Below are 21,567 nucleotides of genomic sequence, written 5' to 3'. Positions count from 1 at the left end.
ACTACAAGTTTCTGCGTGGGTGCAGCTAACTTTAAATTTGTTCTGAGTTTTAAAGAATGAATACATTTCCCTTAGTTCACAATCTTTTAAATTGAAAGAGTTGCGCAGATTTTTAACATCTAAATCCACAAATTGCCTCCTTTTTTTGGTTGCACTGTTGCCTTGCAGTGAAAAGGACCTGATTCAGCCTGACATCGTTTTGCATGGGGTTTGCATTTTCTCCCTGGGCATGCATACGTTTATTCTTACATTTATTAGTAGGTATGAAAAGCATGGATTGCTCTAATTTTCCTAATCTCCTAATGTAATAACAATAATCCCAAAACAGAATCTTAAAATACTACAAAACATGACATTGCTTTCAAGGAAAGTTTCATTCATAAGGTCTGTTCCATCATTTCAATAGAAAACCTCACAGCTGTGTCCTTTGAACAAATGAACAGTCCAGTCTCCTCCTCTTTATGGAGGCTTATGATGTTTGCCGTCTCAGGCAGTAAGTGATAATGACAGTGAAAGACAGTTAAGAGTAGAGAGCGGTGAATGCAGAGAAGGAGAAACAGCAACAACAAATGGGAAAGATGTTTCAGCAGCTGCTTCTGATCTCCCTGCTGGGTTTCACATGGGCAACAGGTCTCTATTGATTATGCTACTTCATAATCAAATTCAGTTTAGTATTCAGGCTTAAATATAGTAAGTGATGATTAAGTTTAACTGATGACAGTTGTCTCAGGAACATTCAAAAATCTTATATTTGTATAATGTATTTTTTGCATAGTATATTTGATCACATACACTTTACATTCTGAATTGGATAGTTATCAGTTATCAATTATCAATAATCCGCTGCACATTTGTGTCATTAAGGTTTTTGTTTATTTGATCACAATCATTTATTGTCTGGATAAAGATAAAATGCTCTAGACGTTACATTTTCTACATAAAATTAAAATGTCTTATTATTTCCTTATTAGCTGGACTGCCTTGCACCCAGGTATTTCCTTCCCAGCAGCCTCCATTAACTGGTAAGTGTCCAGATTTACTCCCAATTCATTTTTGTTACTCATATTAAAAGAAAAAAAAATTATGTGATGGGAACAAATTGTATATTTCATAGTATTTGATTATTGAAGTCCTTCTTTAAAGGAATGTTATCAGTTTCTGCAAACATTTTCCAATAATTGCACAACTTCCCTAAGCTTTTTCTGACTTCTGCAATTTTAAACATAAGCAAATACATTTTTATATTTTCTTCTCAAGCTGACACAGTCAGACCGTCTGATGTAGCAGTGCTTTCCTATGTTGGAGTTCAAGAACAAAGGTGAGAAATGACTATGATTTTTAATACAGTAAAGTCTCTTGAAAGATCTGAAATTCCCTCTTTGGTCTTCCTCTGCAGCACTGAGCTGTCAACGGTCTTATCAAAACTCACAGGTATGTTCCTGCTTTTATTTTTTCTGTTTTCATCATTACTGTGAAATTCACTCACCCAGGATTTCCTTGTTCTTGGTTTTTCCTACTCTTTAATGGGAACTATAAATTCCAGCTTCTTCCTGTTCTTTTTGTTACATTAGACATAAAATCTTCTGAGATTTATCAGAGTTTTTATTGCACCACTTTGCACTATCTTTATCACACTGATATTGGCATTAGCTGAGAAAGTATCATAGATCCACGCATTGTCTGTATTTGCTCAGGTTTGGGTGGTTGCCGGGGAGTTGGGTGGGCTGTGGGCTGATGCTGTCTCCATCTGTCACTGAGCAAGAGGGGTTTACTTTGGACATGTCAACTGTGTGTGCTCTGTGCAACACAGTATCATGCACACACACAATTTATGGAGACCTACAGTATTTACCTAGCCTGCATGTTTTTGGACAGTGGGAGGAAGTTGGAGTACCCTGAGAGAACCCATGACAAGATTCAACCTTCCTGGAACAAAGCAGCACAGCCCTAATTCAGCTGCCACTGCTATAAAAGCTTTTTAAAGTCTGGATTACTGGCATATACTGCCTGAAATAAGAAACAGTGGTTTGGAATTAAATTTTCACAGACTAAAATGTTGTTGTATATTATAACTCTGTGCTTTGGTGTACATGCTGAGTTGTTGCTTAAATTCCAAATTGTTGCAAGTTAGAGTTTTGATGCTTAACTCCTTGTGTTTTTATTTATTCATTTTCTCCTCCTTTTCTTGAACAGAGCTGATGACTCTGTTCAATCCTGGACTAGTGACTCCCATCTCAGAAGACAAACGCATTCCTCAGTTTCTGCAACATGGGTACGAAGTTTTTTCTTGTCACATAATCATTTGTGATTCTGAATGCTTCAAGTTATGTATTTTTATTCTTGTTGAAAATCTCTTACTATTTACAGCACACTGGTGGACCAAGCAAACGAACTGTCCCTTTACTTAGAGAGCAATAAGGTAAAAACAAAATTTTATTTTTACGATGTAACTTTATCTTAAATAGTTAATTTCAATTTAATTCTCGTCTTTGGACATTTTTGCTACAATGCTTTCCTACCACAGCTAGGAAAAGAAAACTGACACCTTGGGTAAAGAGGCAAACATCATTGTTTGGATAAAAATACATACTTTTAAAATTTAGTCCAGTAAAGGAAAATACCGCTCTAAATACAATGCATTTAAAGCATTTTGTCTGTTACAAGTGGAATCTTTATTTTATTTTAGTTTATGTTCATGGTTTCCTTTTTCTTTCTTGCTGTCACTCTTATATATTATAAGATATATTATCCTGATTTGTGGAGTGCATGACTGATAGTTGTGCTGTCAACAGATTTTCTCATCTTATCTGTGAATCTGTTTAATCTTTTTTCACTTTACAATAATGGATTACTTTGTGATGATCTGTCACAGGAACGCTCCAAATAATACATTGATGTTTGTGGTTGTATTTGGGACAACATTTTGAAGTGTGTCAATATTGTTGCAACACACCACATAATTTGCCATTTAAACACCATTTATATAGTGTCATGGCTTCTAATCTCATCTAATATAGTCTAGATAGACTAATACTGACTCTGAAAAAAACAAAACTGATAAAAATATCAAATGATCTGATTTCCTCCAGCAGGGCGCTGATGAGAATCAAGACTGGAAGTTGGTGCTTCTCGTTGTTCAGCTGGATCGACTCTGTGCCTGTGAGCAGCAGGAGCAGGTAAACAATGCATTTGGATAAAAGGGAAGAAGAGAAAAAAAGCAACAAATCTGTCTCCAGTGTTTAATACAGGCAATCTAGAATTTAAACATTCATCAGAAATGTATGGAGAGTTCCAAATACCTGACTGGCAACTTTACACCTCAGTTGAATTAGAGTACATGTAATATTAATTAGTAACTTTTTTTCATCACATACTTCTTGTGATTAAGTCATGTCAAGAAAAGTTCAGGAGTGAGAGTTGGGCTGTGATAAGGAGATAATATCTGGACTCTGTAACTTTAAACCTCTGAAACAACACTCTAATAAACAAGTGATTTTTATTGGTGGCCTTTGAAGTTAAGGCTCTAAACAACTGATAGAGTCATGTTTATAATTTATCTTTCCGCTTCAATATCTAATTATGTTACCAGTTTGTTTGTTGTTGACTCAGTTGCATTGTGTAATTAAAGTCTTTATACTTTCTGTTAAGACATTATTTACGTGTAGATGTCAGTCATGTACAAAGCAGAATTAAACAAGATGCAATCTGATTCACATTAGTGCTTCATATAAACTTATTTATGTGTAAATATTTCCTGAAAAAGAACTTCAAATTGACTAATGCATAATGAAAATTTGCAGCCAGCATTTTTTTAAAAAATGCATCACATAGTTTCTTGGTAATTTTGTCCACATACACACATTCTGAAGTATCAGTCAAGAAATTATTCACAAAGCAATCTTTGTGCCTTTGCTGCAGATCTCATCTCTTCTCAAACAAGTGGTTGAGGAGGTAGATAATGCTGTGCAGTTGCTCCACTCTCAGGTATATTGCAAATTAAATAGTGTCATTGCTCTTTTGCAGTAATTTAAGAGACAGTATAATATGTATAATGTACTTTTACTTGTAATTGTTGCAGCTGAAGAAGACCATTGTCAGTGTGGCATTGTGGGATGGAGGACTAAACACATTCCAGACAAAGTAAGCAGCACCAAAGGAAAGAATCAGAGAGGAATAATGCTGGTCTCAAAGAGAAAAGTGGAAAAGGAAAATAGTCTGCTATGAGTATTTAGATGACTATTTTTAAAAAGCTGTATTTTGAGCATGTTTTTGATTGTTCTTAATAGCTTGATAGGTTTTGTTGAGTAAATAAATGTGTTTTGCTTACAGGATGTGTCCATGCACACACACATACACCGACGGAGAACTCAAGCTTCAGAGGGCCATGCTGACTCACACCCTGCAAGTAGGTTTCTCATTCTCACTAAATAATGCTTCTTTCTTTTTAATAAGATCTACTTAGTTGTAGAGTGAGCTGTTGCATGACGCCTTGAAAATGTTTGCTAAATTCTTATAAGAAAAAAGGAGTCGGAATAATTTCAAACTGTTTTAAAACAAACTGCTCTTTTCTGTTTTTTTACAGGAGTTGCTGGATGAGCTGATGGTAAAGAAACATTGGTACAGAGACAGAGATGATTTCACTGTCACTCTTCAGGCGACTCCTCTCATCAGAGGCCTGTCATCTGTGAGTCTAAGCTGCTGATGTGATCTTTTTACATTTTGTCTTACACTTTCTCTCACAACCAGCATGTAATATAGCTGTATATTTAGCAAAAGGAGAAATGTGATCATATTTTTTATGCTTTACAAAACTATGAATATGTACAAATCTTTGTTGCTAGCAGACTGGAAAGCCTATTGGAGAGTTTGAATCTTCAAAGCGTACTGATGAACTGATGCTACAGTTGTGGAGAAACCTGGTGAGATCTGACATTGTGAAAGTGACACTAACCAACACTTTTAGTCTGTCACTCTCAGAGGATGTTACATCTGTCTGTGTGTGTGTTTTTTCACAGCTTCAGCCCATGGTCGATCAACGTATTCCAGACATCCTCACATTACAATGCCCCACTGAAGTGAGTATAAATGCAGAAGGTCAACAAAAACAGTCATATTAGGATTTACAAGTGACATGAAATGTTAATTCTTACTCATTTACTCACTTACTCATACTGTTCCCCATTCACAAGGACCGACCATTCCTGAGGACAGAATTTAACACTCCTTCAAATCACCACAGCATCGCAGACCATCTCATTCAGACTGTAAGAATAATTCACAACCAAACCAAATGGTTTGCCAAGCATTAGGGGTCTCATCTCATTCTGATTATTTTATTTGTGCTTGATAATCAGCATACAGGCACAGAGTTGCCCTGTGAAGATCGCAGTCCTTCATCCTCCATTCCTAATTCAGGTAATTTTATGTGTTAACATTATTATTATATTTTATTTCAAAAAAAATATTTTCATAAATAGTTTTTTTGTCTTATTTGGCTCTTGGTATTTTGAGCCATCACACATTTAAACATAGATCAGACAAAACCTTGTTTTTTTGTTTCTTTTTTCAAAATGTCTTTCAATCACCAAAGATAAATTGCACAAATACCAGTGGAAACTTGCAAAAATCTGGTCACCAAGTTAGGGAGAAGGGAGGTTAACTGCAGCATCATTCACTGGCCCAAGTTGAATGAGGCTTCAGGGGTAAAAAGAACAAACCAACAGCCCCCAGAATATCTAATAATTGAAACTAAAACTTACCCAGCGTATCATTAAAGGAAACTGGTTGTCAAAAAGTGGTACATTTGTGCATTAGTGTGAGTAGACAGTAAACAGTATGTATAATATTGTCAGTGTCAATCTAGAATAACACAATCTGACATCGCCTGACATTTTCTTTGTATTTTCTAGTCCATGAACTCCGGCCTGCAGATATCAAAGTTGTGGGAGCTGTGGGGGATTCTTTAACAGTGAGTCATTTTGTTTGTCAGACAGACATTTTGGGTCATGTGTTTTACTGAAGGACTTTCCTTTTCTTTCTGCCAGGCAGGGAACGGCATCGCATCCAGCCCTAGTAACATCCTGGATGTCTTACGTCAGTACCGAGGTTTATCCTGGTGGTATGTCAAGACTCTCTAATTTTATTATTTCAGCATCTTTTTTCATCTTTTAACTATTATTTTTTCATCATTTTTGGTTAAATAAAGTTAAGGGCATTTTGTGAAAGTAATTTCCTATGTTTGTTGTCAGCATTGGTGGAGATGAAAACCTCACAACTGTTACTACTTTACCCAGTATGTATTTCTGATGACTTCATTAGCAATAAGTAATTTTTGAGAAATATTAATTTTGCATTTAAATGTTCCTCTTTTAAAACAGTATCTGGTTTTTACAGACATTTTAAAACATTTTAACCACGATGTGAAGGGCTACTCGCTTGGTGTCGGTAATCAGGATAATCCACAGGCTTTCCTTAATCAGGCAGTGCCAGGTGCAAAGAGTAGGTAAGTTCTACAGGTGTTTATTTTAGCAACAAGTTACCAAAAGTCATTTAATTTTTAGTGGGATAATATAAACATCCTTGACCAATAAATATGATTGTGGTTTGGATTTCTGTTCAAAGGGATATACCATCACAAGTGCGTACCTTGGTAACAAAGATGAAAAATGACGTTGTAAGTCTACATTTATCTTTTGTAATTCTACAGTGCAACTAGAGGTTGAAAAGATACTTTGAGTTTTGACTTTATTTAATGTAGTGGAATAAAAACAATAAAATGTACTCTTTTTCTCTCTTCATGTTCTTTTCTCCAGAATATTGACTTTGAATCAGACTGGAAGCTGATCACTGTCTTTATTGGTGGAAACGACCTTTGTTCATACTGCGAAAATAGCGTGAGTCTCAAATTTGGAAGCGAGAGGACATGATTATGAAGTTATCTCTGATGGTGTGTAAAGAAACACGTTTTCTCTTCATTTACAGCTCCTTTACTCAGTGGAAAATTACGTAAGGTTTCTCAAGGAAAGCTTGGACTATCTCCAGAAAGAGGTGCCACTCATTTGACATGGTATTTCCACATCACAGTGGTTGCAACTCTATTAGAACTAACAAAGCTAACAAAGCTAATCTCTTTCAGGTTCCCCGAGCTCTGGTGAACCTAGTGGAGCCTCTTTACATAACTCCACTTAGAGAAATGCACAGGGACGCGTCACTGAATTGTCCAACATGGCTTATGAAGTGCGTGTCTCCTTACACTCTCCTAAATTATTAGTTATGGTCTGGGTATTTTGAGACATCTAGTTATTAGCTAACCATTAACACTGTGTTACTTCTTCTTTGACAGCATATTGTGCCCTTGTGTGGTAATGCCTGAGCCTAACTCGGAAGCTCTTCAAATTGTGGAAACTGTAAACAGAGGATATCAGGTACAATAAGATATCTAAAAATTATCAGATTAAATACGTTGATCGTCACTGATGGTTATTATTGCTTCTTTTAACTTCCAGCGTTTGCTGCATGAACTTATTGAGTCTGGCCGATATGATACCCACTCAAACTTCACTGTGGTCATTCAGCCTTTCCTCAGAGACATCGCTTTGCCCAGACTGCCAGTCAGTAATGAAATTCTCTCTTTGATTTGTAAAAAATGTTCTATACTTGATCACTCAGTAGATTATGAAATTATTAAATTTTGATAGAGTGGTGTTTTGATTTTGCTTTAAAGTTACTCAATTAAATCTTTTAGAATTCAGAGACGTATAATTGGTATGTACTACTTAAGTACCTACATAAGTTTGAATATATTTCACAATTTATGCCTCTACTGGAGAAAATGTGTAAAAAAGCATTTAAATATAAAGACAGCGTGGCCATTAAGTCACAAAGTCTTAGTGGTCCTAAAAGTAAGTGGTGACGTTTTGTTTTTGCTTCTCCTCTTGCAGTGTTCCTCGCTATCTGTTACCAGATAAATTTGGGTCCAAGTCAAGCCTTATTTATCAAAACAAGTTTTTTTGTTTTTTTACATGACATTTTATAGTAATATGGAATAACAGTTGAAGCCAGATCCTGATATATGAGGATCAATAAATACCTGCCTCTTTGGAAAGTGTTCTCTTTCCCACTTTAAAATAGACATCTGTTTACATCTTACTTATATTTTATAGCATATTATATGCTATATGCTATATTATAGCATATAGCATATAAAATATATGTATATATTTTATATACATATGTATAATCATGGTTTACTAAAGATTTTATCAACACTTACCAACTTATAAAAAACACATACACATTTACATTTATTTTATTGAAAAGATTCCAAAAGAATTTTTTCCTAATGTGGAATTTTTTTTCCCATTGAATTAATGGACCCATAATTAAGGTGGCTATATTTTCCCAAAATTTATTGTGAGATCATCTTACTGCAACAGGATATGGATTTTTTTCAGTCCTTCTACACCAAAGCCATCAATAATTCTGGAAAGCTTTATATCCTCAGTTTGACTCAGTTTTAAAAACAATCTGAAACATATACTGAACAGAAATTAAGGCATTTAGGTAGAATTGTTTAAGACATGAAAAGGGAGTCAATGCATTTTAAATTTGATTTGATTTAATTCATCCTGCTTAGGATGGCCGTCCAGATCGGTCTTACTTCAGCCCTGACTGCTTTCATCTCGGCCAGAAAGCCCAAACAGTGTTGGCTCGTTCTCTTTGGAACAACATGGTGGATAACATTTTTGTACCTTTATAATGAAAATAAAGATAATATTATGTATTTTATCATGAATATCCTTAAATGTTGCTCAACTGTGTTTTTTTCCCCCCTTACAGCTGGAACCTCTGGGAAGCAAAACCTCCAGCCAGGACTTTAATTCTGCTTCTGAACTGAAATGTTCAACAAATGTATGGAAGTTAATATTTTTTTCATATAAATCTCTTGAAATTAGAAAAGTACCATACATTTTGAATTGAATAGTGTTTTTGAAATAGAGTTTATGGTCTTGACATTTTGACGAACAGTTTTCTCTCTCTCTTCAGGAAGCCCCCTTTATTCGGACATATGAGAACAGTGATTACATGTATTCTGCACCCTCCCCCAAACCTGATCCTATTACGGCAAGTTTATAATGTTTATGTTGTTTTTATCAAAAATGTATAAAAGCGTTCATTCCAACTGAATGAAAAAGTCGTAAATGATCAACAAATAAAGATGCAATGCAGGCCTTTGTCCTCAGCAGCTCTCTATTTCTTTATATCAAGTGTTTTGTGGATTTTTACTTCAATATTTTTGTAGTCCAGTTTTCTTCTCTTAAACAGCAAATGCAAAAACATATTAATTATGTGTGTCTTTTCCTCAGAATTGGGGAAGCGACTTTTCATGCAACAACTTAGCTCCCTCTGACAGTCAACCAACTTCAGGTGAGACTGCCATCACATATCAGTCAGGATCCATTTGATTATTCTTTCTAAAGATCTAATGGTTTACAGAAGGATTTTCAGAAGTAAATTTTCTTTTTAATATAAGTGCAAATCACTGTTACTGCTTTTTATTGAGTTGAAGCCTGAATTTCTCTCTCTTGTCAGTTGACTGACTTAATCTGTTTTTGTCCTTAGTGCACAAGCTGAGACCATCAGATATTCAGGTGGTGGCAGCACTGGGAGACTCTGTAACAGTAAGTACCAGAAAACACAGATATCTACAATTCTACACTTAAAAATAGAAAACAGAAGGTTTTCTTATGCCAAATGTTATTATGGCCAACATTTATGATTTAAAAAAATAATAATTGCAGCACTTTTGAACTTTGTACTTTGATCAGCATTATAGATTTTGTGAACTGGTGTTTAATCTGCGATCTTAATCCTGTTAAACATCTTACTTCATTTTCTGTGTTCCTCACTCAACAGGCAGGAACTGGTGCAAAATCAAGCAGCATTCCTAATCTTAATACAGAATACAAAGGAGTATCATGGAGGTAATATTTTCATTTTAATTAACTTTTCACATTTACATTGTAGCCAAATCATATACTATTTTATTGCATTATATCCTGCAGCATTGGAGGGGATCAAACTTTGGAGACTGTCTCAACACTACCAAGTGAGTTTGTTGAAAACTGCTGTTTCTGGATCAAACTTTCTAACTAGATTCAGTTTGCATTTTGTTGGACTTTTATAATACAAAACTGAAGATTTTAGTCCATTGTAGTTTTATTAAAGCGTAGCACAGTCATAATCTTGACTATTTAGTGCAGAGAAAAACTATTATTCCTTGAAAAAAAGGTTAATGATTTAAGATTTTCTTGCACCTGCTTCACTTTCTTTTACTGCGTCTTGCCAGACATCTTGAAGAAGTTCAACCCTGATCTACAGGGTTTCTCCGAAGGAGAAGGGCAACTGCAAAAGGGCTTCAATATGGCTGTTGCTGGAGCAAAGACCTCGTATGCATTTTTTTTTCTTTGCTCCTCCTGTTGAGTAAAGCTGTTTAATCTTCCTAATATCTTCCGACATCTCTTTTCTGTCTCAGAGAGCTTCCTGCACAAGTCCAAGCTCTCATTAAGGCCATGAAAGAAAACAAGGTGAGACTTTTCTCTGACCTTTAAAACTCTCTGCATTCCTGATCTGTTCTCCATCCTCAAAATTAGCATGTTTTCAACAGGAGGTGAATTTTGAAAGTGACTGGAAACTTGTGACAATTTTCATCGGAACAACGGATCTTTGTAATTACTGCTACGATCAAGTAAGTTTTCCATATGGTGAATGAATAGCACTTTATTACGGTATTATAACACATTGTTCACTCAATTCTTTGCAGAATAATTTGTCGCCAAAATATTTTAGCCACAATCTCATGCTTACGTTGGACATGCTTTACGAAGAGGTAAGGGTTAAAAACTAAAATACACATGTTATGAAGTGCCTACCTACAATGAAGTAAGTTATAATTGTCTTCCCATTTCCTGCTGTGGGGTCTCTAGGTACCGAGGGTGTTGGTAAATCTGGTGGATCTCATGCAGATGGATGTGTTTAAAACTGTTAAAAAGGACACACTGGGCTGTTCACTACAGCAGAGGTTAGTTCTCTATAGCTCATCTTTAAGTGCATACACTTGTGGTTTTAATGGCTGTAGTTAAATATTATTAAATGACAGCTGATGAAAAAATTAATTGAAAGAGAAACATATATTTCAGTGTCCAATTAGTCATTTTCTGTAACATTTTATAAATAGCAAAGGTATGTGAAACTTTGCTTATAGGATCACCATGAACTGCAAAAGATTACTGCTTATTATTTTATCAGTAAGACTCAGTTTGAATTTTCCAAATTGTTTTATATCTTTTCACAACATTTTGTTTGCACTGCCAGGACTCTAAATTGATATTAACTTTATTTATCCCTGACAGTTCTTGTGTGATAGTTTCTTTTGTTAGTTTTTATTTTTATGGAGCAGCTGCTTTCTTATTCATTCCTTTAAATTCTTCGCTGTTGTAAACTGTCTAAGATCTTGTAAGTACATGTTTTGCTTTTCCAGTCTTATTTGTCGGTCCTAGACTTTTATGGAGAGCTTGAATTGTCTTGAAACCTCTCTCTCTGAAGCTCTCAATTTGGGTCGAGGGAGTTAAAAAAAGTTTTTTGGAAATAGTGTTTGGACTTAATAAGTGTGAATAAGAATTTTCTTAAGAAATGCTTTCTGTTTGTTCCACAAACCCACACTTTAACAGATCACAGTTCTTTGAATGAAACAGACTATGTGACATTTGTCAATCAGCTGTTCTGACACTGATTGAAAGCTTCCTATATGGGTAGAAAAAGATCCTGGAAGTGTTATTTAAAAATATATTGTTTTGTAAAGTATTGCTTAATCTTCAGTGGCAGTTGACCAGCGGTAGAATTAAATATCTTTTGTGCCAAAAGAAACATAGAATGTTGTCTTTTACAGTTTCAGCTGTCACTGTGTTATAAATCCAGCAAACAACGCTCCAGAGATTGAGGAACTGAAACGAATCAATCGAAATTACCAGGTAAAAGCTAAAAGCTGTGTTTTCTAAAAATATATATATATTTGTATCATTTTCCGACATGATGATGAACAAAAGAACTTTGATTTCCAGACTGAGATCAAGTATCTAATTTCTGGAGATCGTTATGATGGAAAAGAAGACTTTGCTGTTGTGCTGCAACCCTTTTTCCACTATTCCTTCATCCCTCAAACTGGAGTAAGTCTCTGAACTAATACAACTAATAAAAATTAGTTGGTCAAAAACCAAATAATGTTGGACATAACTGATATTCACCAGGTGGGCGAGACAGACACAAGTTTCTTCTCTGTTGATTGTTTCCACCTGAGTGAACGGACTCATGCAGAGATGGCCATCGCACTGTGGAACAACATGGTGAGCTTTCTGCTCTTGTGAACCAAACAGAGGTAGAGTGAATTCACTTCAGTTTTTTAATATGTTTTTTTTCTGTTCCAGCTGGAGCCGGTTGGCAGGAAGCAAGACTACAACAACTTCACTCATGACCGTGCCAAGATTCACTGCCCCTCTGAGGTATTTATAGATCTCCCACAGATTTGTGCAGGATTCTCACTGTTTGTAAAAGTTTATTATTGGAGAAATATACAGAAAAATATCTCTTGAATACTGTTACTTTTAATAGATTTTATATTTGTGTTCAGCACTTGGTCCATTATATAGTTTTAAAGCACTGATTGGATATTAAAGAAGTATAAAGGCTCAAGGCTTCATTTTCTTGTACATAAATCATTTCTAGACAGTCATGAATTAACTCCATTGTTTCTGATAAGTACAGTCAAATATCCAGGGAAAATTGTGCCAACAGCTTGCTAATGGTTACAGAAATTGTGCGGTTGAAGGAAACTTGCTAAGAGATTTTCCTCCAAATCTGTGCGGGGTTGTATGTAGATCTTTATGTTTGGACTAAAAGCCAAGCATGCATGTATGCCCTGGTGATACATACAGAGCATACATACATTTCTGACTGAAACTTCATATTATAGGATAATGTTGGATTAGTATTTTACTCCAATGTACTTAGATTTTGTTTCCCTTAATGTAACAGTTGCACAGTTCAATCATTTATGCATGTTGTTTTAATGTTGCCTAATGAACAACTTAGATATATTTGACAATGAAATCTCCGTCAACTCATAACTTCTTCCATCTGTCTCAGATGTGTCTCATCTAACAATTTTTTAAAATCATTTTATAATAATTTCATCTTCCCCTGCAGGCGTCCCCCTTTATCTTCACTAAAGGTAACAGCCAACCAGAACTCCCCAAGACTACTGTTGATCCAGGCATCATCACAACCAGCGCAGTCAGTTCCACCATACTGCCAAAGTGTTCCACTCCCCTCCCTGTGTGGGTGCCAGTGGTTGTGGGACTTGTGAGTTTACTGGCAGGCATCATTATGTGCTGGCTCATTATGTCCGTCGTTCAGCGCAAAAAAAGCAAGAAGAGTGCAAAAGCTGCTCAAAATAAAACAACTGGGTTTTAAAGTTACGACATCGTTTATGGATATGAAAATTGTTTTTTACAATAACGACCCTCATAATGGTACCCTCATTTGGTAATAAGATTACGGGGCTCGCTGGGTGGCTTTTGCCAGCAGCGGTTAAGCTACAGTCAGCTCCATTTGGTTGCTCAGCTTCTCTGAAGTTTGGTAACTAAGCATTAAGTAATTCTTATTGCATATCGATGTAATTAACTTGCATAAATGTATATGTTTTGTATTTTGCCATCTTCACATTTATTTATTAACAGAATAAAAATGTTTAATTTTGAAGGACCAGCAAAACTGTGTTAGTTTTATTTCTCTTTAACCTGCAAAGTTTGAGTTGGTCCTTCATTAAAAAGCTGTATCAACATCTTTAAATAATATTAATCACTTTGTATTTAATATTTGTGTTGACCAACACACAATACTAAAGGGCAAAGCTGATCTATAAGTGAACAGCCAAAAATCATGATAATCTGCTGCAGTATAACCTTTTACAGTATAAATATGTTAAATTCTTTTTTCATTTATAAAAAAAAAACAGATTAAAAAATCTTTCTTGACTGTTATTAAGCTTTATATTTTTATTCTGAGTGAAAACACAAGAAAACACACCAACAGTCTTTTGTTAAAATCAGTTTTTTATTTGGCGTTTATGACAAATAAAACAAAGGAAAAAAAAATGTGTGTAAATTTGTTAGAAAAATGACTAACTAGATTTAGTAGGTTTGTTTTACCTTCTTATATCTTATGGGTTTTACCTGATTAAAATACAAAATATATTCCTAAATGTAATCAAGTATTTGTCTATTTTAAACAGGTGTCATAAAAGGCTCACAAACTGATGAATTCTCACAAAAACTTTGTATTCATATTTACAAAAAAGCAAAAAAGCAAATATTTTCTAGTTTTAAGGAGTTACTTTTGGCACCTTTCATGACTTTGCTGTTTATTAAAATGTTACATTAAAATCATTAAGTCTGTTAATATTTTAAATTTGAATCTTTTTCCTCTACATGTTGCTCCGGTTCCTATAATTTATTTGAAAAGCAGCAGTTGATGAATGTTTTCTGCAACCAAATACAGCAAAAACATATTACAAAAATATATTTCTTTCAGACAATAATGCCATCAGAGCAAAAAAAGTTTCAGTTACAGGGGTTAAATCTGTATGTTTTGTTTCTATGTCTAGCAAAGATTCCATTGAAATTATGTTGAGGGAAAAAAAGCTTCTTTTTTTTTTCGCTTGTAAAATTGTGTCGCTAAGCCAATTTTTGGAAAGAGGCTGAGTTCAGTTTCACCAGCAGTAATCAGATTTTACAGGTCTGATTATTGCCAGACCTGTAAAATCAAGAAATTTTACAGAGAGAAAACTATTTCTCTCAAATAAAAGACTGACAAATCTCAAAAAGCAATACAACATGCCATGATCTACAGAAATTCAAGAGGACATGTAGAACAAAGTCACTGACATCAATCAGGCTAGAACGGGTTACAAAGGCAATGAGAGTCCAGTGAAACACAGTGAAAGGAATTATCCACAAATGGAGAAAACATGGAATACTGTTGAATGTTCACAGGAGTGATGAGCCTACAAAGATTACTCCAACAACTGTTCATCCAACCCAGAACAACACCTAAAGCCCCGCAAACCACACTTGTCCAAAAAAATAGACTGAACAAAAACAGGCTGTATGGGAGAGTCTTAATGCTAAAATACTAAGACTTTACCAAAATTTCTTCACCACAATATAAAAGATAAATTGCCAAATTACTGCAAACATATGATGGAAGTTCTTGCTATAACTGTTCCACAACCAGCTGTTGGAACCAGCTACTTTTTCACTTAAGGCCAGATTGGTTAGATGGATAGCTTTTACTGGCGAGACTATATAGTGAATATGATTTAAATAATGATACTTGCCAAAAAGAATGAGATTATTGCAACAATAACAAGTACTAAACAGTGTCATAGCAATTAAAAACACAAAGAAAGACCAAGACCATCTCTACCCCAGAGGCACATCATGACTGAACTCAATCTGACCTCAGCGCTTGCAGCACAGACTGTGGCACTCTGCTGACGTAGTAATCATGGTTGCGTAGTGTAGCAAGAACCCCAGCAGAGTTCATATGCTTTACGTCTGCATTATAACGGTAAGGATTCCCAAACATGTCAGTCAGTTTTCCTGCATGAGGAAAAACAAAAAGGTTGATATCATTTCACTTTAAGAGTCAATCTGGCAAAAGATAAACCTTTTTCCATTCCTTAAACTTTAAGAGTTTTACCTCCGACGGCATGCAGGATTGCCTCAGGACCGCATGTATCCCATTTCTTGCAGCCTGGACTGGCAAACACATAAGCAGATGCTTTCCCTTCAATAAGCTGGATTATCTGCAAAATGTGGAGTCAGTTAACAGGAGTACTTAGAATACAGCCCACATCTAAATGTTTTATTAGTGTATGAAAAGCCCTTTGGCTCCAAATCCACCTCACCTTGTTTCCAGCACCCCCGACTCTTATAACGTCGTGAGGTTCCATGGCGTTCACGCAGTCTGTTACCGTCTTGTTGCTATGGGAACGGGTGGTGGTGACAATTCGCTTATCGGCTGGAACTTCCTGCAGCTGGAACCCGAAGGCGCCCAATCCGAGAACTCCCCATATTGTTCTCCCTAAAGCAGCTCCTGATCCAAGCTGGAGAGAAAACCGTCAAAATAACCTACTGATGGTGTCTTTTCAAGCAAATCTGTGGATAATTTATAGTTTGGTTTGAACCTGGTAATTGTAGAATGGCTGGTTGATGACACCTGCAATTGCTCTGCCTCCATATGCAATGCCAATGAGAACTGTCACATTGTCCAGGAGCCCTAAGTCCAGAATAGGAGGAATGTTATTTGAAGAAAATAAGATATTCTATCACCCTTTCTATCATTGGCAAATAATTCTGACGTGGCCATTAAAAGTCCACTGTCTACACTGCCGTACGGATAGCTGTGCTGTGAGTCTTGTCCAACTCTTTGTGTGGTTTCTGGTCAACAGCTTGTAGATGGAGACAACTTGAGGCTGAAGACAGCAAAGAGAGGACAAGAAAGAGGACGATAGGAGAAAAGCCCAAGGACGCACAAAAGAAGGAACACAGACACTGTAAAAGTGATGGAGAAGCAAGGAAAGAAAACCAAAAACCAGCCAACAAACTGGTGCACAAAGACTAATCTGCAACAAAAACAAACATGAAATCCATGCTGAGAGGTTAAGTTTAGGTGCAAGCTGTGGTTCTATTTATTTGCTATCTATCATTGCAAGCTGTATCATATTATTAAGAAAACTGAAAGCTCAAGTTGAGAGCACGGATTTTACACTTACCTTCAGTGTATTCTTTGGTGCCATCAAGGGGATCAACCCAAACAACTAGCTGAGATTAACACAAACATATTCCAATTAAGCCTGTTCACACTTAAGGAGAAGGCTTTCAAATGTATGCACAATAGTAATAATAATCCCAAAAGGATTCATTATTTATTTGTTTGTAGTTACCTCTTCTTCTTTTAGTGCTTCATACTCTTTTGGACAGCTCTTCTGAAGGATTTCCTCTGCCTGGCCATTCTCAATCATATCCTCCTGGACCTCCTCACATGGAAGATCCTGTAATCAGGTAATTAACAGACATTTTGAGGTGCTGATTTCGTTTGATCAGTGCATGTTTTCTAAATGAAGCTGCACATCCAGTTACCTCCTCTCCAATGATGGTGACCTTGGGGAAACGTCTAGACAGTGAAGCACAGATGCTTTTCTGTGCAAGTCGGTCCGCGAGCGTCTGCAGATCGTTGGCTCCTGTCTGTGCAAAAGGTGCAAATATATATTCAACATAACCACTTAAAATGAATTCATTTCTTCTAAAGAAAACATGTTTTCTCCCTACTGATCTGACTTTAAAAAGTAAATACATACACACCTTTTCAACAATGCCAAGATCTCCACTGTGAAGCACCTTCCTTACTATGGCCCCGGCCTTTTCAGCCACTGAATAGGCGGACGCCACCAGCCGCATAACCACAGCAGGATTACCAGACATTTTTAAGTGTTTTAAGTTGATCGCTAGAAAACTGTAAGGAAAGTGAGATCAGGCATATTCGGAATAGTTTTGGTTGATATTTGAATATTTTATCATGAAAAACTGAAACTTTTATACATCTTAAGACAGCTGTATAACAGAAGTAATGGCAAAAATGTATAAAAAAAATAATAGTTAAGTTTTTGGTTGTGCAATATTGGTTATTGCACAACCAATAAAGAGGAAAAGAAGCCTTAGCATCTAACAAACAGACATTTATTACATATCAAAAGTCATATCAAAATTTGGCAAGCATGGGCTATTCAAACAAACACCACATAACTGCTTGTAATTATTTTCTCTGTTGAACATTGATCCTGCTCTAATAAATATTTATCTATACAACTGCTTGTTCTCTGAAGGCAATATCTCTAACCATACAGATATGGCCATTACCTAACAAATAGGATTGTACTGTTTGCACTTATGCAAACAATACGACCAAATGAACCAAATATGTGTTACGTGCTTGTATCAGCACTACAAACCATTTTTCATGCGTTAATTTTAGATATTTAGATTAGACGGTTAATCTGGGATTCTAGATCTGTTAGTTCAGTTAACTGGTTAACCATGTAAACCAGTTATCTGCTATCAGTGACAGTTACTAGCTTACATTAGAGAAATATCAAATTGGAAACGGGGTCATTACTTACTGGTGAAGAAAATAGAAGTAGTTGCCGCGCCACAGTTTTATGAATGTATCAGATCTTTGACTGGAAACGGACAGTTAACTGTACTTTGAGTCCCTTTGCAATGTAACGGCTTAATATGAACTACGTTAGACCAGGGGGAGGCCTTTAACAAGCTTTAAAAAAGTTAACTATTGTAACTAACTATATTGCAAATCTTTCAGTAACGCATTTTTCAAGTGAAAGGTAAACATGTACTTCTAGAACTGCGTTTGGACCAACGCGGAAGTAGATAGGAGTGAACCATCTTCTTCTTCCTCTTATTGCGGTCTTTATGACACCTGGTAAACATTACGGTACTTTACCGCCACCAACTGGTAAGGAGTGCTGATCAGAACGAGCATCGTTTTTTTAACTGCACATCTCATAGCTTGGGTTTTATCTTTTTGTTCCACAAATTATGAAATAGTAATAAGCTTCCAATACACCGTGTGGTGAATTGCACAGGTTTATTTTTTTGCAGCTGCAAAATCTAAAATCCGGGCTAAAATCTCTTTTCAAACTCTAAACATCTCAAATCTGGACTTGAATACAGATTATTTAAAGCAAAGCATAAATTGAAGTTTAATCACCACAGGGATCATTTTAAAATCCTCACAACAGGGTCCAGATTCTAAAAACAGTGAAATTCACCTTTTTAAAAAAATTATTTTTAATAGAAATAAGTTTGCAACCAAAAAATAGGTCGGACAAATATTGAAGTCAGGGAAATAACCAAAAATTGATGCCATTAAATTACATGTTCTTCATACATTTGAAAAACATGTGTGTGTCATGAAATGATTGCAACATTGGTATTTCTTCCTGACAGATAAGTACATCCCTTATTTCTTTTTTAAAAAATCTAACAAATACAGCAAAAATTAAACTGTGCTTAAAAAAAAAGTCAAAAGAATGTGATCTTTTTTCACTTTCTGGACAACAGTGTATAAATTAGTTAAAAAAAATCAATTGGTTTAGAAATTCCTTTTTGTTCATCTTCCAGATCAGGCAATAAGCAGTAAAATCTGGAAACGGAAACATTTTTTCATATTCAAATTTTTTAAGAGAGTAAAGCATCACTGTCAGACCTAATCAGGGTCTAGCATTTAGCATTTGTATAAGACTTATTTAAGGTCGGTTATGTTGAAAAAAAACATTTATTGATGGATAGGACACATAATTTCCCAGGGTGCAGAGATCAATTCTTCAATAATTCATCGTCTTCTTTTACAAAAAAATAGTGCATATCCATGTTTGAAAATAAAACAACAAAAAACAATTTATTTTCCTCCAAATTTGACATGTTTACATTGAAATGTCTGCACATTGAGACCAAAGTGGAACCAAAGTCAAACTTATGGTTTGCGTGAACAAACTTGGCAAATAAAACTGAATGTAAATTAAAACAAACAGAACTAAAAACAAATTGTGGTCCAAAAAAAAAGAGTAGTCCCCAAATTATCCCTGGCATTTAGGGAAGTTTCAGCAATCAAGGTAATTAATGTTTGAAAGACAAACAGTGAGAAGACCAATGTAGATAAAGGTTTTATATACATTTACATCTGAGGTTCCTAAAATGTTGCAGCATAGAAGGGAACAAAATAATAAGTATGCCAGCGTTAATTTAATGTGCAATAGATACATAAGAAATACAGTTCATAATCCTTTTTCCAAACAAGAAAGATCTTGAATTATGCCCTTCAGTTATGGAAGTGACAAGCACTTTATCTGTTGGCCAGAGGTCTGTAGCCCATCTCCCCCTCCAGCTGTTCAGCAGTGAGTGAGCCAAGGAGAGGCTGACAGTCTGGGTTGAAGACAGAGTAAGCACTCAGTTCTCCTGGCTTTCTAGGTTCTGGGCTGCGAAGTCCTTCATAGAGCCAGTAGAACAGGGAGATGACGAAGAAAGGCAGTCCGAATTCCAGTTCAACAAAAAGACCCAGCAGAACCAGCCACAGCAGCACTTTGAGCAACATAATGTTGGAGAGGACCAGCTGTCTTGAAGCAAACCATCGTCCCAGAGTACTGTCTAGCAGCCAGTCCCTACAGTCCTGCAGGACACATGACAGAAAGTCAGCAGCTCTCAGGATTACAGAATATAAGCTGATTGAAAACATCGTACAGTAGTATACAAATACTAAGATGAATATTATTTTAATTGTTTACACATATTCCACAAACAGTGTTATGTACTTTTAAACTTGAAGTTTTTCTTATACAGTCACATAAACACAAAATGATTTCCATTTATGTTCTAGAGCAACATAAAGTTGGTCACTTGTGCAAAAGTGTAGAATTGTGAAGAGGAAAGAATAGGATCTATGATTAACTTTAAAATTGATTATTTACAAAACCTCTCCATTTAACCTGACTGAGCGTGGGCCAGGTTACAAAAGAAAAAAATGAAGAACTTCAGCCTGCAGGCATGTGATTCTGATAGAAATACGCTGCCAACAGACTTGAAACAGAAAATGAAACAAAAGGTGTCTAAGGTTTGTTGAATACCAATGACATTTTATAGGTTTTCAAGTGTAAATGTTCTTAAAACCATGTAGAATTTTCTTCCCATTCCACTTATGCACTGATTTTTGTTTGTTTATTAGATAAAGCAACAATTAAAATATTCAAAAAACAAGGCATATGTTGAAAAAGTTTAAGAGGTGTAAATACTTTTGCGTCATAGTATACCTGAATACAACTGGAAGACTAAGACAATGACAGGGAATTCATAGAAGTTGTTAAGATATTATTTATTAAACATATATCCTGGGTTCAGGTTTTTTAAAGAAATAGATCTTTACGTCTATCTTTAATGTGACATATATTTTTGAATGATTCTGACGTTGTATTTTATATGCAGATTTGAAATAATGTTTGCATATTTACTTACACCTGCAGAAACCTTTAGAATGCAACTAATCTATTGTAATTCGGACTGAGTTAGCCGCATTTTTTGAACAATTCTCATTTAAATCAATATTCACTGTGCTAATGTGTTTGCATGTAGTGATCTTTTACCCTGTTTTTAGAGCTGCTGATTGCAGCTTGGCTGGCTTCTGGCTCCTTTGGTTGATGACTGCTGTCAGGCTGAACAGCAGGCCCTCCTCCTCCTCTCTGTTCTCCGGGCTGAGGAGCAGCAGGTTCGGACTTTTTCATGCCTTTTTCCGCCTGTCTTCGGGCTCTAAACTCTGCGAGCTTCTGCTCCATATGCGTAACTCCCAAGTTCAACGTGGAAAATCAGCTTCTTCACCATAAAA

The 21,567-nt window shown here is 35.7% G+C and overlaps 3 protein-coding genes across 6 annotated transcripts; 1 reads left to right on the top strand and 2 right to left on the bottom strand.

The window, feature by feature from the left end:
- The first annotated feature begins 513 nt into the window (after positions 1-513).
- LOC114158248 (phospholipase B1, membrane-associated-like) lies at positions 514-13,827 on the top strand. Of its 3 annotated transcripts, none has more exons than XM_028039590.1 (42): positions 514-630; positions 972-1,022; positions 1,258-1,318; positions 1,397-1,431; positions 2,194-2,272; positions 2,368-2,419; positions 3,093-3,176; positions 3,919-3,984; positions 4,079-4,140; positions 4,330-4,405; positions 4,583-4,684; positions 4,842-4,919; positions 5,016-5,075; positions 5,190-5,264; positions 5,355-5,415; positions 5,910-5,968; positions 6,045-6,118; positions 6,249-6,292; positions 6,394-6,502; positions 6,622-6,673; positions 6,813-6,893; positions 6,982-7,047; positions 7,136-7,236; positions 7,343-7,424; positions 7,506-7,610; positions 8,636-8,731; positions 8,839-8,910; positions 9,046-9,123; positions 9,366-9,426; positions 9,622-9,680; positions 9,916-9,983; positions 10,065-10,108; positions 10,349-10,448; positions 10,535-10,586; positions 10,667-10,747; positions 10,823-10,888; positions 10,986-11,080; positions 11,948-12,029; positions 12,120-12,224; positions 12,306-12,401; positions 12,483-12,557; positions 13,261-13,827. In XM_028039590.1, exons 1-42 carry the CDS (start codon positions 570-572, stop codon positions 13,525-13,527), a joined length of 3,273 nt encoding a protein of 1,090 aa, XP_027895391.1. In that variant the 5' UTR covers positions 514-569; the 3' UTR covers positions 13,528-13,827. The 3 variants fall into 3 exon arrangements, with proteins under 3 accessions (XP_027895391.1, XP_027895390.1, XP_027895389.1); XM_028039589.1 differs by having other exon boundaries at positions 3,090-3,176; positions 4,845-4,919; XM_028039588.1 differs by having other exon boundaries at positions 3,090-3,176.
- A 944-nt stretch (positions 13,828-14,771) lies between these two features.
- On the bottom strand, positions 14,772-18,590 carry bpnt1 (bisphosphate nucleotidase 1). 2 transcript variants are annotated; one of them, XM_028040355.1, is made up of 10 exons: positions 18,296-18,590; positions 17,481-17,631; positions 17,259-17,363; positions 17,063-17,170; positions 16,892-16,940; positions 16,514-16,591; positions 16,304-16,395; positions 16,025-16,222; positions 15,817-15,922; positions 14,772-15,716 (listed from the first exon to the last, which is right to left on the bottom strand). In XM_028040355.1, the coding sequence occupies exons 2-10, from the start codon at positions 17,598-17,600 to the stop codon at positions 15,565-15,567; spliced, it is 1,008 nt and encodes a 335-aa protein (XP_027896156.1). In that variant the 5' UTR covers positions 17,601-17,631; positions 18,296-18,590; the 3' UTR covers positions 14,772-15,564. The 2 variants fall into 2 exon arrangements, with proteins under 2 accessions (XP_027896156.1, XP_027896157.1); XM_028040356.1 differs by lacking the exon at positions 16,514-16,591 and having other exon boundaries at positions 18,296-18,588.
- An 863-nt stretch (positions 18,591-19,453) lies between these two features.
- saysd1 (SAYSVFN motif domain containing 1) lies at positions 19,454-21,552 on the bottom strand. The gene is made up of 2 exons (XM_028040357.1): positions 21,329-21,552; positions 19,454-20,361 (listed from the first exon to the last, which is right to left on the bottom strand). The coding sequence occupies exons 1-2, from the start codon at positions 21,515-21,517 to the stop codon at positions 20,038-20,040; spliced, it is 513 nt and encodes a 170-aa protein (XP_027896158.1). The 5' UTR covers positions 21,518-21,552; the 3' UTR covers positions 19,454-20,037.
- Positions 21,553-21,567: the final 15 nt, after the last annotated feature.

This window comes from Xiphophorus couchianus, chromosome 15, assembly GCF_001444195.1.
Source record: "Xiphophorus couchianus chromosome 15, X_couchianus-1.0, whole genome shotgun sequence".
Taxonomy (NCBI): Eukaryota; Metazoa; Chordata; class Actinopteri; order Cyprinodontiformes; family Poeciliidae; genus Xiphophorus; species Xiphophorus couchianus.
This window is presented reverse-complemented; position numbering and strand designations above follow the sequence as displayed.

Coding starts and splice junctions, on each gene's coding strand:
- LOC114158248 (XM_028039588.1), top strand. CDS start 570: ATGGGAAAGATGTTTCAGCAGCTGCTTCTGATCTCCCTGCTGGGTTTC. Junction 5,076..5,189: donor CATTACAATGCCCCACTGAA/GTGAGTATAAAT, acceptor CCCATTCACAAG/GACCGACCATTCCTGAGGAC. Junction 11,081..11,947: donor GGCTGTTCACTACAGCAGAG/GTTAGTTCTCTA, acceptor TGTCTTTTACAG/TTTCAGCTGTCACTGTGTTA.
- bpnt1 (XM_028040355.1), bottom strand. CDS start 17,600: ATGTCTGGTAATCCTGCTGTGGTTATGCGGCTGGTGGCGTCCGCCTAT. Junction 16,941..17,062: donor AAGCACTAAAAGAAGAAGAG/GTAACTACAAAC, acceptor TGTTAATCTCAG/CTAGTTGTTTGGGTTGATCC. Junction 16,223..16,303: donor AGCCATTCTACAATTACCAG/GTTCAAACCAAA, acceptor TTTTCTCTCCAG/CTTGGATCAGGAGCTGCTTT.
- saysd1 (XM_028040357.1), bottom strand. CDS start 21,517: ATGGAGCAGAAGCTCGCAGAGTTTAGAGCCCGAAGACAGGCGGAAAAA. Junction 20,362..21,328: donor TCAGCAGCTCTAAAAACAGG/GTAAAAGATCAC, acceptor TGTGTCCTGCAG/GACTGTAGGGACTGGCTGCT.